The sequence below is a fragment of the Portunus trituberculatus genome, chromosome 5, assembly GCF_017591435.1.
Source record: "Portunus trituberculatus isolate SZX2019 chromosome 5, ASM1759143v1, whole genome shotgun sequence".
Classification (NCBI taxonomy): domain Eukaryota; kingdom Metazoa; phylum Arthropoda; class Malacostraca; order Decapoda; family Portunidae; genus Portunus; species Portunus trituberculatus.
Genome location: NC_059259.1, coordinates 6,711,577 through 6,730,425, shown reverse-complemented (window position 1 = coordinate 6,730,425; position 18,849 = coordinate 6,711,577). Strand labels below are relative to the sequence as shown.

The following is an 18,849-nucleotide window of genomic DNA, read 5'->3' as shown; positions in this document are numbered from 1 at the left end:
TGTTTTCACTGCCAGACATTTCCCTTTCAAAACTGATTTTACTTGTTTTGCTAAAGTCTCGTATTCCTGTCACAAAAGACAAAATTAACCTTCCTTTCTCTCGTTTTGCTTCTGTGTCACCATGCAAACAATCCTTACAATAGTGGTGAGACAAGGTGACAAGCACAACACAATCAAGTCATCAGATACATGTATTGAATTCACTAAAGATGGTTTGGCGTAGAAAATTACAAAAAAAGAAATCACATAGCACATGGATTCCAGATGAGGAGTTGAACACATCCTCTGACACAATACAGTATTAGTGAGGCAGTTTACATGTGGTTTGCTTGCACTATAATACACAACCTTAACTTACAATATGTACATGCCCAGACCTGTTCATTTTGGAGTCCAGAGGGAGACCAATGCAAGGAAGGCCCCTCTGCTCTATGTTAAGGAATAAGTACGTTGGATATTGCGATTACTTGCTGTGTTGGTGAAAAGAAACGAGAATGTAGAGTGGAACAGAAAAGTGAAGTGCTGTTGGAATTATCTTTATGTTCAAGGAAAAAAAAAAATAGAGAATGAAGAGAATGAAAAGTTTAAAAAGACTGAAAGAAAGGAAAATGTTAAGTGTTGTAGTGTTTTTGGAATAATCCTATTTGTTAGTCAAGAAAAAAATAACATAGAGGATAGAAAAGTTTAATAAGGGACTTTAGGAGAATCTTGTGTGTAGGTCAAGGAGGGAACAGGTAAAGAAGGATATACAAAATTGTGGTAGGAAAGAATAGAAGTTAAGATCTGTCAGAAGTTTGTATCATTTTACCGTCATGTGTAGAAAGGAAAGGAGACCGTCAAGTGGTACAGAAAAAGAGAAGTACAACAGAAGTTAAGAAAAACTTAAAGCTGGAGGTAGAAAAGAATAAATAATTAAATAAAAAATGGAGAGCTGGAGGTGAAAAAGTGTAGGACAGCTGGAGGAGGAAAAAGTGAAGGATAGCTGAAGGTTTAAAAAAAGTGGAAAGCTGGAAGTGGAAAAAGAGGATAGCTGGAGGTATCTTAGTTTGAGTCAAGGAAGAGAAGAGATGAAGAAACATGGAAAAAAGTTAAAGACTGCTTGATGTGTCTTCTTATCTTTGGGACAGGGAAACTGTAAGGTAGGAGGAGCTAGTCAGATGTGAAAAAGCTCAGAAAAAAGACAAAATATGATCAAGAAAGTCTGTCCATTTGAAATATTTTGTGATTAGGTGCTGGTCAGATAGAAAGAAAAACAAAAGACATAGTAAATCAAGACAGGCATTAAGGATGTTATAAAGAGAAAAAAAAGAGACAAGGAAGTAAAGGAACATGTCACAGTCAGCACCAAGAAAAGCCTGTAACATTAGCATATAAATCATACACATGTGACATTTTCTAAACATGAACTGGAGTTTGTAAAGTCATATGTAATTAAAACCATATGAATTTCAATTACCAATCCAACAACAAATGATGAGGTACTCAATAAACAAATATACTTCACTGTAGTGTATAAAATAATGAGAACATCAATAACAAAACACAAATTATGGATGAGAGATAACATAAGGCTAAGTAATAACAGGTCCAGTTAATATTATGCATGTTTCTAGGGGTTACGGAACACATCAGCGGCACTTCTACTATTCCTGGCCAATACAGCGAGGGCTTCCCAGTAACCAGAACCGAGCAGTGTGGAGAGTACCAGGATATGAGAGGCTGTACAGTAAAGCTATCAATAACACCCTACTTCTAGCAAAATTAAGACCCTTGCATTTTATCAGCCAATAGTGTTTATATGCATTTCCACACAAACTAACCCTTGTACAGTTGTAATCCTGCCAAGTGTGTATGCATACCTCCAAAACACACTCAAGGCTATACATGCAATACAGGTCTTTAGGCACATAATCTCCATACTGATACCTAATCCTTGCATCTTATCACCTTACCAAGATCATGAGTAAACAGGGATAAATAGAAGTAGGCACTTAAACAAACAGCCAGTCCCTGCAAGCACAGACCACCCTGCAGATAGCCCATCTTGATAACCAGCCAAGGGAACAGAGGAGGAAGCAAGTAAAATAAGTGAAGATCTGTTGAATAGTCTTATCCTATATTAGACTGACAGTTTAGCAGTCAGGCGAGAGATGACAATAACCAAGTAAGCAGTGTAAAAATGATAATACAGACTGCAATAGCCAGCAGGGAGATGCCATTCCTTTGGTGAGATAAGGATGAGGAATACAACAGAGTAATAGAATAGATGAATCACCAAAGGATCTATGTAACTGTCTCCTAGAACACATTAGTCATAAGTATAAATGTATGAAAACTAGAAAAATATACAAAACATTATGCACAGCTATATAAGTGCTAGAAAACTGAAAAAATATAGCTAGCCAGGACTAAGTGAAACTGTGTAAATATAAATGGCATATATAAAACCTTAACTTAACACCTTCAACACTAAACGCATTGACAGATCGACTCAATAGACACAACAACTATGGGAATGTGAGTAAATACAAGAATGAATATACAGAATACACCAACTGGACAAAGGCAACATGGAGACGGCATAGGTAAGGCAGTGTGAGGTGGTGTGGGGATGAAATTGCTTCCCTCGCCTCCACAAACACATCCTCACACACTCAGTTCTTGTCTCCTAGTGTCAATATCCCAGGACAAAACTGCTGCACTAGGCTTCTACTCTCCTTTATTTCCGTGGGTGGTGACTGTTGCTGTCTCTGAAATGTTACAATGTCAAATGCAGGAGACATAACCCAAGACACATTGAGAAACTAAACACAGAAGAATGAAGAGGGAAGGAAGTAAAAATAGGTGAGAGGTAATAATTTGCAAGACAGACTGAGTAAAAATAGATTAAGGTATTAATTTGAAAGAAGGGGATAAAGAAAAGACAAAAAGGTAAAAAGTAAGAGAAGAGAATAAAGAAAAGGAGACAAGGAAAGAAAAGGATAAAAAGGAAGAGGAAAAATACGAAGGCAAAAAGTTAGAAAATAGAAAAATAGAAGGAAAGAAAGGAAATGGAGAGGAGAGAAAGAAAGAAAAGCAAAATACAAGAGGGAAAAAGTAAGAGAACAGGAGAATCAAAAGAAAGAAAAGAGAATGAGGAAATGAAGAGGAAATAAAGAAAATAGGAAGAACAAAAAAAAATAAATGAGAGTATTAATTTACAAGACACTCAATAAGCTATCACACCATTAGAAAATACACAAAGGCTCTCTCTCATTCTCTCCTAAAAATAAAGACAGACATACACTCATTCACAGGTCCCTTTCTCCTTGCACCCCGACAGTGAAGAGAAAGTACTCCTGCTCTCTCTCTCTCTCTTTTAACTGATAGAAAATACAGATGTTATTAAGTGATATGAACACAAACTTCATTCATTATCTAAGTTTTTTCTTCTTTTTTAAGTTATTATCTACACTCTTTTTCCTTTTTTTCTTTCCTTCATCCTTATTCTCATCTTTCTCCTTCTCTTCCATGTCTCTCCTCTCTTTTTCCTCCTTCCTATTCTTCCTTCCCTTCCCCATTTCTTGCTATTCATATCTTTCACCTTGCTTCTTCTCTTCCTTCCTCCTTACTCTTCCCTTCATCATTCTTACCTTTTTTCCACTTTGCCTCTCTTCTTCCTTTCTCCTCCACACCCTTCTCTCTCTCTCTCTCTCTCCAGTCCCCTCATAATTTTTACCTTTCCACCTTACCTCTTCTCTCCTCCTCACCCTTCTTCCCATCATTACTCTTACCTTTCCACCCAGCCTCTTCTCTTCCTTACTCCCTCTGTCCATTCTCTCTTCTCTCTCCCCACTCTCTCATCTTACCTCTCCTTTCCTTCCTCCTCATCCTTCACTTTACTCATCTGTGCCTCTTCCCTTTATCATTTTTAACTTTCCATTCTGTCTCTCCTCTCCCTTCCTCCTTTCTTTCTTCTCTCTCCCCATCCCCTCATTATTTTTACCTTTCCATCTTACCTCTCCTCTCCTTACTCCTCATTCTTCTCTTCCTTGCTCTCTCAGTCCCTCTCTCTTATCCTTTCTCCCATCCCTTCATTATTCTTACCTTTCAACTGCCTCTCCTCTCCCTTCCTCCCTCTGCCCCCACCCCTCACCTAGACTGCAGAGGGGTGCGGAAGAGCTGGGAGCGGCGCCGGGAGGTGGAGCGAGGCACACCACCCAGCATGGAGCCCCCAAAGTCAGGTGTCCGTGGCTCTATTGGCTGTGTGTTCTCGTCTGCCACTTGGATGAAGGAATTCCAGTAGTCAGATGATATCTCCAGCAACTTCTCCATCACCTAGGAAGTAAATGGTAGGGTGGGTTAGGTTAGGTTAGGTTAGGTTAGGCTGGGTTGGGTTAGTGTGATGGTTTGGTTACATTAGGTAAGTGTGATGGTTTAGTTAGGTTAAATTAGTGTGATGGCTTTGTATGCATTATGGTATGTGTCGCTCATATTCATCTCTCTAAGAGTTCATCATTCCCCTTTCTCTCCCTGAACTTAACTTCACCTAACCTAACCTAACCAACATCCCTAGGCCAAGTGTTGTGCCTCACCAGTTGCTGCAGTCGAGTCTCCTGCATCATGGTGTGCATCTCTGGCTCAGCGCTGGAGTAACCCACCAGTGTCGGCCCGAACACCTTGGCCAGGTTCGTCACCGGCATCTTGCATTCTGGACACTCTGCAACCCTGTGTGTGTATGTGTGTGTAAGACAATGAGGGCAACTGATGGCTTGGCTCAGCATGCTTCATTCATATTATAGAGAAATGCATCAAGCTTGTATGCATAAATGTATACTAACATATGAGGCACACATACACACACCCACCTCTGCAAATGCGCAATAATCCAGGCTAGTGTATCCCTGTTAGGCTGTGGCAGTTCAGAGATGGCCTGGTAGAGGGAGGCAGTGCAGTCCTGGTTGGCTTCCCTGGCAGCAAGAGTGAAGTCCTTCCAGAGCACAGTGGTGATGAGTGGCTCCTTCAAACTACGCAGGAAGATCTTAAGAGTCCCAGAGACGACGTGGATGTCCAGCTGGGAGAGGTTAGGTAGCCCACGGCCCCTAAGAAACTGCTCCTGTGTGTGGGGATGTGACGAGAGGGATTGTAATGGAGGCAGAGATAGAAAGAGCATGTGTTTTTTTACAAGAGGGGAAAACTGGCAACAAAAATGATGAAATGAAAAAGGCCCACAGAGATGCCAGTCCCCAACCAGAGTGAAGAGTCTTGGTTAATATGGATGAGAGGAGAAATGGGAAGGGATGACGAAGAAGGCTAGGAAAATGTAGGAGTCAGATGAGAGGGATGGGAAATGAGATGGAGAAAGAAGGAAGGTGAGGGACTGAAAGTGATGGAGAAAAGGAAGAAATGGATGATGATATGGCACAGAGAAATAAATAGAAGAGGAAAAGAAAGTAAGGAAAAAATAAATAAATAAAAAAAGGAGGGGGGAAGGCGGAGTAAATGAAACAAGAAGTAGGGACGAAAACAAATAAATTAAGAGACAAAGAAGCACTAGAAGCAAACACCAACATATCAAAGGAAGAAAAAAGATAAAAAATTAAAATAACACACACACACACACACACATTACCTTGAGCTCTTTAATATCCTTTTCCGAGCCACAGAGACGATATATTCCCACCTCAGTAAGGCCCCTGTTCTCCACCTCATTAGTGCAGTGAACCACCAGGGCAGGAACCATGGGAGGTGCGGAGGGGGCATAATCAGCAATGGTGCCCTGAGGAAGTGAAAAGGACTGCATTTAAATCTACGGTTCATTACGATTCATTGGGTATATTCTACATTCCTTGGAACGGCTTAATATATTCCAGATTTGAGCGTGTTTTGATCCAGGTGTATCTAATTAAATAAAGTTACTATGAAGGGTAGAAGGTGGGAAAGGAGATGAAGGGTAAAGAGAAGAAATAAAGGGAGAAATGTGAGAAGGGAATAAAAACAAAGGAAAGATACAAATAAAAGGAAATACAACAAAGGCAAAAAGTAAGAAAATAGGAGAACAGAACGGAGGAAAGAAGAGAAGGAAAGAATAAGACAAAAGAATAAGAAAGGGAAAAATTTGACAAAAAGAAATGAAGGAATAAGAAAGACAACAGAATTAACAACAAAAATGAAAGAAGAAAACTAAAGATGGAAACAAAAAGAAAAAAAAAATGATTTGAGAGAGAGAGAGAGAGAGAGAGAGAGAGAGAGAGAGAGAGAGAGAGAGAGAGAGAGAGAGAGAGAGAGAGAGAGAGAGAGAGAGAGAGAGAGAGAGAGAGAGAGAGAGAGAGAGAGAGAGAGAGAGAGAGAGAGAGAGAGAGAGAGAGAGATGAGACACAGACCAAAAAAAGGGACTGGTACTAGCAAAGACACACACACACACACACACACACAGATATCTATTGACCACAGTTACATTGGAAAGAAATTAGATAAAGTTTAAAGAACATTGACAAAACATAATCTAAAACTCACTACAAAACTAATAAAAACGGGTCAGCTCACCATAGGGCCCTTGTTGGGTGTGTTGGCAGTGGGCACACATGGGAGGGGCACCTGCTCCCGGCACTCGGTGTGACAGATGGCCCGGCAGTCACGACACTTCAAACACGCCTTGGCAAACTTGATCCTGTGGCGAATTGAGACAAAAAATATTTATCCCTTTCTTTTGGCTAACTCTCAAACCTGCTAGGGGACTGGTGACTAAGTGGGCCCTTTTTTTAATTTAATTTCTCTCTTTACATTGCTCTTGGCCAACTTTTCTCTCTTACATAAAAGAAAATAAATAAAATAAAATAAATATATAAATAAAAGGGTGAAATAGAACAACAAAACTAGGTAAACTGGAACAAAAGCAAAGAAAACAGTCAAAATACATGAAAATAAATAGAATGTGGAGAGAGAGAGAGAGAGAGAGAGAGAGAGAGAGAGAGAGAGAGAGAGAGAGAGAAAACGTAGAGCAAAAACACACAAACAAAATAAAGAAAAACAAACATAAAATAAGTAAACAAACAAAACAGAAAAACAACAACAAACACACTCAACAACAACAACAACAACAGTACCTTTTCCCACACGGCTGGCAGTGATCAATCTTATAGGACGTCTTGAGAACAAAAGCGTGCGTTCGTCCATTCACTTTGCTGGCCGAGCTGTAGTTACGCAGGGCAGGGGTGTGTGGGGTGCTTGTCGGGGTGCTGTATGCCTGGTGCTGCGGGGGTGAGAAATTGGTGTGTGAGGGGTGACATGGGGTGGTCTTGTTAGAGAGATATACAAATAAAAATAAATATAATAAAACAAATGGTAAAAAACACCCATACACACCATTAACCCCCTTAAGCACCATAATACATTTCCATATCCATTCTGCTTACTATTTGGTGATTTTATACAGCTTCAGAAACTCATGTGGGGGATTAAAATAGTGAAGACTGGATTTTTTTCTGACCTCCATAAACCTTTCCTAATATCAATAAAATAGTCTTATCATAGCCAAACTGTCTTAAAATGCCCCAAAAATATGTCAAACTATCTCAAAATGCCCTAAAAACATTCAAAACTGTTTAAAAAAATAATAAATAAAAAAAAATAAAAACTTTCCATATTCACTGTTTACAATTTGGTGGTTTTATACAAGTTCAGAGATTAAAATAGTGAAGACTGGACCATTAATCTTCTGACCTCCATGGATCCTTCTTAATATCGATAAAATGGTCTAATCATAGCCAAATTGTCATAAAGTACCCTAAAAACATGCCAAACTATAATGCCCTAAAAACATGCCAAACTGTTTTAAAATATCCTAAAAACATGAGTTTACATATTCACTCTGTTTACAATTTGGTGATTTTATACAAAACTTATGCTGGAGATAAAACTAGTGAAGACTCTGAACAATTTATCTTCTGACCACCATGGACCCTTCCTAATGTTGATAAAATGGTCTAATCATACACAAATTTCAAGGTAAAAAATGTGTGAAGTACTGAAGAATTCAACAAACATACCTGAGGCGTAACAGGAGTACCAAGATTGATGTAGTTGTAGTTTACTGAAGGGGAGAGCATACCCTGCCTGTTCCCTGCCGCTGGGGTAGGGGGTGGAGGGGCAGGGGTGCGAGGGGGCTTCTTAAGAGGACTCATCATATCCTCTGCAACAGTAACGAAGATGAGCAGGATGTAGGATTGAGTGTAGGATGTCTGAGAGGGGTATGGATGGATATAAGAGAAAACAGGGAAACAAGAGAAGGTAAGACAAGGAGAAATGATGAAAGGAGAAAAGAGACAAAGAAAAGTACAAGGAGAGAAGCAGAACAGAGAAAAGAAGAGAGAAAATGGTAAGACAAGAGGGAGAGAGAGAAAGAGAAAGAAGAGGAAAAAGGTACTAGTGTAGGTGAATGTTGGAGAGACAGAACAGAGAAAAGAGAAAATAATAAGACAAGGAGAGATGATGAAAGAAGGAAGACAGAAAGAGAAGAGTATAGGTAAAGAGCAGGTGTGGGATTTAGGATACTTGACAGATGTGGACGGTTGTGGGAATGAAAGAACAGGGAATAGAGAGGAAAAGATAAGACAGGAGAGATGATGAAAGAAATAAAAAGATGGAAGACAGAAACAGAAGAGTACAGATGATGAACAGAAAAAGAGAGGAGAAAAAGAGATAAAACATAAGAAGAGGGAGGATAAGGGAGAAAGAATAATGAAGAGAAGAGAGAATACATATAATTTCTTGCTTTAACTTCATATAAACAAAAAAAATTATAATACCAGCATCTTCCTTCAACACAGACAAATAATCTTAAAAATTAAATAAAATCTTAAAACAATATTGATAAACTTTACAACTTAACTCTAAAACTTTCCTTCAGTTTTTCCTAAACAGACAAATAAATGATGAAATAGAGAAAATGGAAAAAAAAAAAAAAAAAAAATCAAATAAGGTTAGTAATTTCTTTTACTAATAATACAGCAACCTGTTAGTACGTATAGTGTTCACCCTTAATAAAGAATACAATACAAACATGGTTAGTTATACTCCCAGAGAAATAGAAAACGAACTCTTCTATAATGGCCGTTGATAGATTTTTTTTTCTCTATCTTGCGTATATGAAAGAGAGGCAGGAGATGATAAAGAGAAGGGAGAGAGGAAAAGATAGAGAAGAGAAGGGAGAGAGGAAAAGATAGAAAAGTGCAGAAGGGAGACAGGAAAAAATGGAAAAGAGAAGGGAAGTAGGAAAAGATGGAGACGAGAAGGGAGACAGGAAAAAAACTGAAAATAAAGAAGAGAGACAGGAATAAAATAATAACATACAAGAGGAAAAGATAGAAAGTGTAAAAGGGAAACGGAAAAAAGGATAGGAGGAAAAGATAGAAAATCGTAGCCATTCATAAACTATCTACACCCCATTTCATTCACTTATTCAGCACATCTACACCCACACTAAGTAAATAAATAAATAAGAAAGGTAATAGAAAAATGCTCAACTGCCGAGTTATCAATGAGGGAAGTGGGCAAAATGAAAAAAATAATAAATAAACATTAAAAATGAAATATTACGTTATTCATTCCCTCCACACAAGGGGGGAAAAAAAGTTAGTTATGTTTTATCCGAAAAAAAAAAGTAAAAACAATATTCAACTGCTTAAAATCAAAACAAATAACTAAAATAACAATAACAATCACACCCTCAACTGAGTAAAAATACAAAAAAAAAAAAAAAAAAAAAATAAATAAATAAATAAATAAATAAATAAATAAATAAAAAAAAAAAATAAATAAATAGATAATAAAATAAAGAAAAAAGAATATAATAGACAATACACCAATCAAACAGTCTATCCCCTACGCACCCCAGGAAGAGATGAACCAGGAACATCCCCAAAAAAAAAAAATAAATAAATAAAATACTAATAAATATGTATAAATAAATAAATAAAATAAATACATATAATAAATAAATAAATAAAGATAGATGAATAAATAAATGAATATATATAAAAAAATAAATAAATAATAATAATAAAAAAAATATATATATATAGATGAACAAAATAAATAAATATATATACTAAACCCAACTAAACAGCCCACCACTCATATATTCTACCCCCTAAGCAGCCCATGAAGCAATGTAGCAGGCACCCGAGACAGGCCACCGTGTTACCTCTGCTGCTCTCCAGTGACGACTTCTCTGATGAAAGATCCACGCCCTCCCCTGCTTGAACGAGAGGTGAGGCTGTTGGTACTGTGACTCTTAAACTATACACTGTACCCTTGTGTGGTTTACCTTATGTTTTGTGGTCACTTTCACTCACACTCACTGACAAACTCTCTCTCTCTCTCTTTCTCTGTTCACAAATCTATTCTCTCACTCGCTAACAAATCTACTCTCTCACTCACTGACAAACCCACTCTTTCACTTACTCACTCACAAACACACTCCCTCAATCACTCACTCATACACTCTCTCACTCACTCAGTCTGTGGCTCTCAAGACTATGTACTGTACCCATGTGTGGTTTACCTTATGTTTTGTAGCCACTCACTCACTCACTGACAAACACTCTCTCTCTCTCTCTCTCTCTCGCTCACAAATCCACACCAGAAGCAATGTTAAGTGAGACACACTATGCCGCTGATTTCTGAGCCTAGTTTACCTTGTGTCTTGCGGTACCAGTTATTGTACAACTTCCTAGCAAAATTAAGGTAAAAAAAATAAACAAATAAAAACAAAAAATAAATAGATAAATAAATAAATGAATAAAAACGGAACCACTGATTCAAAACTAAACTTAACTTGACGAACACTTAAAAAATAAACTTAGCACATTAGCAAACAACTTTCTGACAAATCAAGCTTAAAACACACCCAAACATTGACTCAAACACCATAAAAGAAGCACATGGATGAATCAATCAATCAAATAAACATATAAAAATAAAAACTATCATGTTTCTTAGCAAATCAAGCTTAGAAAAACACACAAGCACTGACTCAAAATGAAATTAAGCACAAAAAAGCCTTAAAAACAACATACAACTTCCAATTAATCCATAGAGCACAATAAACACTTTAAAGTATCATAGTGACCATACAACTTCAAATTAATCTATAGGCCACAATAAAAACTTAACCCCTTCAGTACTGGGATGCATTTTTACCACGAGTCGAGTGTAATTAGACAATTTTATTTACATTAGGAAGGATCTATGGAGGTCAGAAGATTAATGGCCAGAGCCTTCACTAGTTTAATCTCCAACGTAAATTTCTGAAGCTGTTTATGATCACCAAATAGTCACCAGAATATGAAAACATGTCCTGGTACTGAAGGGGTAAAAAAAAACACACACACAGGGCCACAGGAGACACAAGGGGCACTCACCACCAATGATAGACAAGTATGGGGGTGCTGAGGGCTGAATGTCGACTTTAACACCCTTCAGTTCATCTCCTTCTGTGTAGCAAGTCACCTCTGTCTTCACCTCAAGGCTGTGTTTGTTCTCCTGTGTGTGAGAGAGAGTCAGTGATGGAGGGAAGTGACGAGTGAAGGAGGGAGAAAAGTGAAACAGCGAATGATAAAGGATGAAAGTGATGCAGAGTGGATAGTGGTGAATGATTGAGGGAAATAGTGAAAAAATGAAGGATAGAGGAAGAAAGTGTTGGAAAGAGTGATGATAGAAAAGTGATGCAGAGTGGATAGTGGTGAGTGAATGAGTGAAATAGTGAATGATAAAAGGGAAATAGTGATACAGTGAATGATAAAGAGAAAGAAAGTGATGGAAGGAGTGGTAATAGAGGAAAGAATTAAACAGAGTGAGTGTTAATGAAAAGTGATGAATTGAATAATGGAGAAGAGATGAAAAGAGTAAATGATGGAAGAAGAGAGAGATGAAAAGAGAATAACAGAAGAAAGTGATGAAGAGTGAAAAATGGAGGAAGAAAATGATGAACAGAGAAAGTGATGAAGAGAGTGAATAAGGAAAAAAAATGAGAGAATAATAGAGAAGAAAATTATGAAAAGAATGAATGAGGAAAAAAGTGATAAACAGTGAATAAAAGGAAAGAAAGTGATGAGTAAGTAACAAAGGAAAAAATAACAGAATGAATAAATAAAAGATAAAAAGAATAAGTGAATGATAGACAATGGTTCTCCCACCCTTACAACACCCTGCCAACACTCACCTTGCCACACAATACCCTGTCAAAACCCTGCCAACACCCATCTTTCAACCAACACCCTGCCAAAACCCATCTTTCAACCAACTCCCTGCCAACACCCACCTTTCACCCAACACCCTGCCAAAACCCTGCCAACACACACCTTGCCTTCACCACCACTCTTCCTGCCAGACAGTCGCTTGCGCCCTGCCCCTGAGGACCTGTCTAGCCTGTCGGGGGAGGACTTGCGCTTGTAGGAACGGCCAGAACGCAGCCGGGAGTCCTCCAGCTCATCCTCCTCTGTGATGTTCATTTGCGACACGTTGAGGATGGTGCCTGTGAGGAGGGGGGGGGGATCAAGTTAGGTTAGGTTAGGTTTGATTGAGGTCAGTATATTTTTTTTATTTTAGGTTAGGTTTAGTTTACTTTGGCTTGGTTTGGATAGCAGTAATTTCTTATGTTTTATATTTTAGGTTAGGTTAGGTTAAATTAAAGTTAGGTAAAGTCAGAGTATATAAGGTTAAGTTAAATAGATTATGGTAAGCTGTTCAACCATGAGAAAATAAGTATGTTAGATAAAACAATAACGAAAAGTGTGCGTGTGTGTATATGATTACAATATGTGTGTATAAACAACAACAATTAGTGTGTGTGTGTAATTCACCTCGGTCGTCTGCTGGTCACCCAGCCAGTCTTCCCCATTACGGAGCGAGCTCAGAGCTCATAGACCGATCTTCGGGTAGGACTGAGACCACAACACACTCCACACACCGGGAAAGCGAGGCCACAACCCCTCGAGTTAAATCTCGTACCTATTTACTGCTAGGTGAACACACCCCACACATTAAGAGGCTTGCCCATTTGCCTTGCCGCGCTGGGACTCGAACCCAGCCCTCTCGATTGTGAGTCGAGCGTGCTAACCACTACACTACGCGGTGTGTGTGTGTGTAAATAACAATGTGCGTGTAAAAACAACAATAATAAGAATGTGTGTGTGTGTGTGTGTGTGTGTGTATGTATGTGAGCCCCTCCCCGGCACACACCAATAGAGTCATGATCCTCGGTGATAGTGGACAGGGGGCCATTGGGTGAGTGCTGGCGGCTCAGACCGTGTCCCTGGCCCGGTGCCTCAGAGGAGAAGGAATGCTGCAGCTGCTCTAGTCGCTCCTTTGTCTTCACCACCTGCCCCTGAGCCAGCATCTCCACCGCAAGCAGGATCTGGCCAGCCTACAGAAGGAGAGGTGGTGAAGTTTGTAGTGTATTCCATGTCTAACCTAATATTTTGAAACAGTTCCTTGTATCACCACTACATTATCAGCTTCTACTTAACATGACTTTTTAACCCCTTCAGTACTGGGATACATTTTTTACCTTGAGATTTGTGTATGATTAGACCATTTTATTGATGTTATGAAGGGTCTATGGAGGTCAGAAGATTAATGGCCAAAGTCTTCACTATTTCAATCCCTCACATGAGTTTCTGAAGCTTTATAAAATTGATGTGACTGTTTTTAACCCCTTCAGTACTAGGATACATTTTTTACCTTGAAATTCCCCTATGATTAGACCATTTTATTGATGTTATGAAGGGTCTATGGAGGTCAGAAGATTAATGGTCAAGTCTTCACTATTTCAATCCCTCACATGAGTTCCTGAAGCTGTATAAAATCACCAAATAGTAAGCTGAATGAATATGGAAGCGTGTCATACTACTGAAAGGGTTAGTTAAGCTGATTTTTATGGTTCTAGAGACAAATTGGTAGCATTTCTAGAATACCAACACAAGAAACACCATGAAAAACTCTTCTAAATAAATATGTAGTCTTATAAAACAGTGATGGTGAAAGTTCAAATCAGAAGGTAGAAAAAATCAAATAAGAGTTCCTAAAATAACTAGGGAGAGAGATGAAATACTGTCAATAAATCCTAACCCTTGCATTACTGAGGGTAGAAAATACAGAAGCAAGAGAGAAAACCCAAGAAATAAGCAGGGAAAAGGATGAAAGACAGTCAATATACCTTAACCCTTCTCTCTCTCTCTCTCTCTCTGCCATTACACAAGCTTTGAGTCAGCAAGTAAAGACACACACACGCACACACACCCCTTTAAAATACCTTAAAAATCTCTCTCTCTCTCAGGCATCACACAAGCTTAAAACCATCAAATATGACACACACATCTTGAAAATACCTTAAAAATTCTCCCTCTCTCTCTCTCTTACTTGCATTACTGACTCTCTTTCCCTCTCTCTTGCATTATTGACTCACTCTCTCTCTCTCTTTCTTGCAATACTGACACTAACTCTTTCCTCTCTTTCTTGCATTACTGAGACTCACAGCAGAGGGATTACAAGACCACCACAAAGACACAAAACCAACCCAAACCGCGCCTCACCATATCTCTCTTCTCATTCTCGGCAGCAATCCTCCGTCCCTTCTCCAGGTCGAGCAAGTGCCGTGCGTTCTTCAGCTTCATCTCCAGGTTCTTGATAGTCTTCTGGCTCTGGTTCACCTGTTCCTGTAGTCGCTGCACCTCGCCAGCCAGACCCTGCCACTCTCGCTGCTGCCCCTCTACTCCTTCTGTGAACTCCAGGAACTCTGTAGAGCGTGGCAGGGTTCAAGAATAGCAGGGGGGATGTGATGAGGTGGTAGAAAAGGGATGTCAGGAATGGCAGGGTGTGTGGTGGTGGTAGGAGTCATGACAGGGTTGTGTGGTGGTGTGGTGAGGTGGCAGGGGGTGATTAAGAGTGGCAGGGGTGTGTAGTGAGGTGGTAGGGGTCATGGCAGGGGTGTGGTGAGGTGGTAGGAGGATCAAGAAAGACAGGAGTGGGGTGAGGTTGTAGGGAGTCATGGCAGGGGTTGTGTGGTGAGGTGGTGGTGGGGAGGGGGGTCAGAATGGCATGGGAGGAGAGAGGGGGGATGGCCAGGAACGGCAGGGAATCAAGAACGTCAGGATCTTCTTATTTATTTATTTGTTTTCATTGTACGCGGGGAAATCCGACCAAGAGGGGAAAAAGGGGGGGAGGAACTTAGATGCCAGTTCCCGAGCAGGTCTGACTAAATTGACTTAAATACATCAACGAATAAACAAAATAACAATAACGCAAAAAAGAATAAATAAATGACCTTTCACTATATAGTACATGAAACAATAAATGAAAAAAATAATAAATAAATAATATAGAAAATAACAATAATCAATTAAATAAACAAACCAAATAACAATAGAACTAAAAAAAAAAATAATAATGACGCATGACATGAGAAAAATAAGGAAATAAAAAGAGTAATAAAATAAATGAATGAATGAGTGAAAAATAAGAAATAGTAATAAAAAAAATGAATGAATGAATAAATAGAAAAATAATAATAATAAACAAAATTAATTAATAGAAAAAATAGCAATACACAAAATAAATCAATGAATAAACAAATCAAGAATAGTAACCAAAAAACTTCACAATACACACAAAAATAAAATAAAATAGGTAGATTAAAAAAACATGTAATAATAATAATAATAATAATAATAATAATAATAATAATAGTATTAATAAAAATAATAATAATAATAGAAGTAGTAATAATAAAAATGAAAATAATAATAATAATAATAATAATAATAATAGTAGTAGTAGTAATAATAAAAATGAAAAAAATAATAATAATAATAATAATAATAATAATAATAATAATAATAATAATAATAATAATAATAATAATAATAATAAAAAAAAATAAATAAATAATAATAATAATAAAACAAAGAGGTGCTCACTTTTCTCAGCGGGATCAGACAGGAGTTTCATGGTGCGAATTAAATCATCAAACTGTCTGGTGAGTGAGTCCATGGTGGTGGTGGTTCTGGCCTTCACTCTAACACACACCCTTCCCTCTCAACAGACCTGCAAACACACAAACACATACACACACATATTAAAACCTTGTATAAAACTACATTAACCCTTTCAGTACTGAGACACAATTTTACCTTGAGTTTTGGGTGTAATTAGACCATTTTATTAACATTAGGAAGGGTCTACGGAGGTCAGAAGATTAGTGGCTAAAGTCTTCACTATTTTAATCTCCCACATAAGTTGGTGAGGTTGTATAAAGTCACCAAATAGTAAGCAGAATGAATGGGAAAAACACGTCACAGAACTAAAGGAATTAATCTTGAAATATTTGCAATTTGAACTAATACAGCTTTGCAAAGGAGTGGGACTGGTGTGTGAGGAGAGAGAAAGGGTGGTGGTGGTGCTTGTGCTGACTGCCATGTTCTTCATCTTCCTCTTGTGGATGTGGTATGCTGACCTAACTTAACTAAACCAAACTGTATCTAACTTAACCTACACAATGCTTTCTGGTTTGGTTTGGTTAGACCCATGTGCTTGTGATGCCCGCCATGTTTCTAATCTTCCTCTTGTGGCAATGCAATGCTAACCTAACCTAACTAAAACCATATCTAACCTATACAATGCTTCTGGTTTAGTCTGGTTAGGCCGATATCCTTGTGATGACTGCCATGTTCCTGATCTTCCTCTTCTGGCAATGGTATGGTATGCTAACCTAACCTAACTAAACTGTACCTAACCTATGCAATGCTTCTGGTTTGGTTTGATTAGGCCGCTGTGCTTGTGATGGCAGTTATGTTCCTGATCTTCCTCTCGTGGCTACCCTACCCTAACTTAACTAGATTACACCTAACCTAACTTGACCTAACCAATTCAATGCTTCTGGTTTTGGTTTGATTAGGACTGTGTTTGTGATGGCCGCCATGTTCCTGGTTTTTCTCTTGTGGCTACTCTACCTTACTCTAACTAGAATCTACCTAACCTACACAATGCTTCTGGTTAGGTTAGCATGGGGGTATTGTACAAATCAGACATCAAACAGGGTATAATTAGCAGGAGTAATGGCGGGCGTGCATTCCATATCACATTAACTACATGGAAAATAAAAATAAAAATGAAGAAAAGAATAAAAAAAATAATGAGATGCAACTATTTCACCCATTAGATATATGAAAATTAAATAGAAAAACTAAAAAAATATCCATGGTGATATTGAGTAAACGATAGCAAAACACTAATTCACAAACACTAAAACGAGCACACACACACACACACACACACAGGCTTACATCACAAAAATCATACAACACTCGTTAAAGGAAGTCAAAACACTCAAACACTCCAGCAATCACCCCAAACACCAAAAAACACACACTAATAACCAAACGATTCTAAACATTCAAAGATCTAAACGTAAACAGTGGCAAACGAACAGGAACTACCATTAACCTCTCTTATTTCCCTCTTCCCGCCATTATTCCCCCTTCTTTGCCCACTTACCCGTTGCTCGCCTCACTGCAGCACACACACACCGCTTCAGCACATGCCAACGACGTTAAATTCAAGGGAAACACACAAAAATATAAACTGCCTCCGTGTTCCTCAGCCTCGGATCTCCCGCAACACTATAAGGGAGGGAAGATTCGCCGCCCCAGACCTCAAATTTAAACAAAAGACGGTCGCTCTGTAGTATTTTTTTTTACCTCGAATTTAACTATTTTTTGGGTCATTTTTAAGTTAATCTGATCATTATTTTGGGTGTTTTATTTTTCTATGTATTCTATTTCTTTCCGAAGTGTTATTTTGTCTTTCTTCTCACGGTGGCTGTGTAAAATTTCTTCCCAAATTTACCTATTTTTGCCATTTCTTCGGTAATTTTCCTAACTATTTTAGCTATTTTTATTATCCTATATATTCTTTTTCTTTCCGAAGTGTTGTTTTACTTTTCTTTTCCTATTTATTAAGGATTTATCAAAGAAAGAAGGAGACGATTGGATTGTACACTGAAAGGATTCCCAGTCAACGAATAACCATTATTTCCGCCTTTCTTTTAATATTCAACTGCCTAATCTGATTTCCTATTAACAAAACAACCATTTTTTCTCCATTTTCAAACAATACTTTTCTCAAACATGCTTCACAAATAAAACCAAGTAAGGACAAAAGGATTGAATGAAGTTATAAAGAGGATTCAGATTCAAGACTTCCTTATTCTCGCTACCTATAACCTTAACAGATTCAAAACAGCCACATGAAGGCGGGCTTTTAAATGTTAGGAATGCGGCACATGCAACGAAAATTGAACGAATGAACGGATAAAGAGTAATAAAAGAGGAGGAGAGAGGTTGGGAGGCGGGTAGAATGCAGTAATAGGAGGAGAGAAATAAAGAACGGGAGAAAGACATAAGGTGGATAGGAAAGAGTAGGAGGTAGATGAGATGAGGAAGGGTGGAAAGTGGAATGAAGGATAGAAAAATATAGGAGGGAGAGAGAGAGAGAGAGAGAGAGAGAGAGAGAGAGAGAGAGAGAGAGAGAGAGAGAGAGAGAGAGAGAGAGAGAGAGAGAGGATGTTATAATCAAGATAATATTTTTCTCGTTAGACTTTTTTCCCTCTTCTTTTCTTTCTCTCACTTTCTTTCTTTCAATGAGATCAATTTAATTTTCTTTCTTTTATTGGGAGAAAAAGAAAACAATTATGATATCTTTTCCTAAATTTTCCTGCATAATAAAACTTTCATATGCATTTCCTCTTGCCATCTCTTAATAAAACACGTCATTATAATAAATACTACAAATAATTATTTCTAAAGTAGAGTT

At 38.1% G+C, this 18,849-nt stretch overlaps 1 protein-coding gene across 3 annotated transcripts; it reads right to left on the bottom strand.

The window, feature by feature from the left end:
* Positions 1–176: 176 nt before the first annotated feature.
* Positions 177–17,661, bottom strand: LOC123513295 (rac GTPase-activating protein 1-like). 3 transcript variants are annotated; one of them, XM_045270388.1, is made up of 15 exons: positions 17,533–17,661; positions 15,957–16,083; positions 14,574–14,776; positions 13,222–13,405; positions 12,342–12,514; positions 11,403–11,523; positions 10,184–10,234; positions 8,028–8,170; positions 7,086–7,231; positions 6,526–6,649; positions 5,612–5,758; positions 4,848–5,095; positions 4,575–4,707; positions 4,087–4,317; positions 177–2,750 (listed from the first exon to the last, which is right to left on the bottom strand). In XM_045270388.1, the coding sequence occupies exons 2-14, from the start codon at positions 16,027–16,029 to the stop codon at positions 4,132–4,134; spliced, it is 1,932 nt and encodes a 643-aa protein (XP_045126323.1). In that variant the 5' UTR covers positions 16,030–16,083; positions 17,533–17,661; the 3' UTR covers positions 177–2,750; positions 4,087–4,131. The 3 variants fall into 3 exon arrangements, with proteins under 3 accessions (XP_045126323.1, XP_045126316.1, XP_045126331.1); XM_045270381.1 differs by having other exon boundaries at positions 4,136–4,317; XM_045270396.1 differs by lacking the exon at positions 10,184–10,234 and having other exon boundaries at positions 4,136–4,317.
* Positions 17,662–18,849: the final 1,188 nt, after the last annotated feature.

What these genes read in the sequence shown, in the direction of transcription:
- LOC123513295 (XM_045270381.1), bottom strand. Translation starts at nt 16,029, where the DNA reads ATGGACTCACTCACCAGACAGTTTGATGATTTAATTCGCACCATGAAA. An exon ending in GTACTCCTGTTACGCCTCAG is followed by an intron (nt 7,232 to 8,027) that starts GTATGTTTGTTG and finishes TCACCCCCGCAG; the next exon opens with CACCAGGCATACAGCACCCC. An exon ending in ATTATTGCGCATTTGCAGAG is followed by an intron (nt 4,708 to 4,847) that starts GTGGGTGTGTGT and finishes ATACACACACAG; the next exon opens with GGTTGCAGAGTGTCCAGAAT.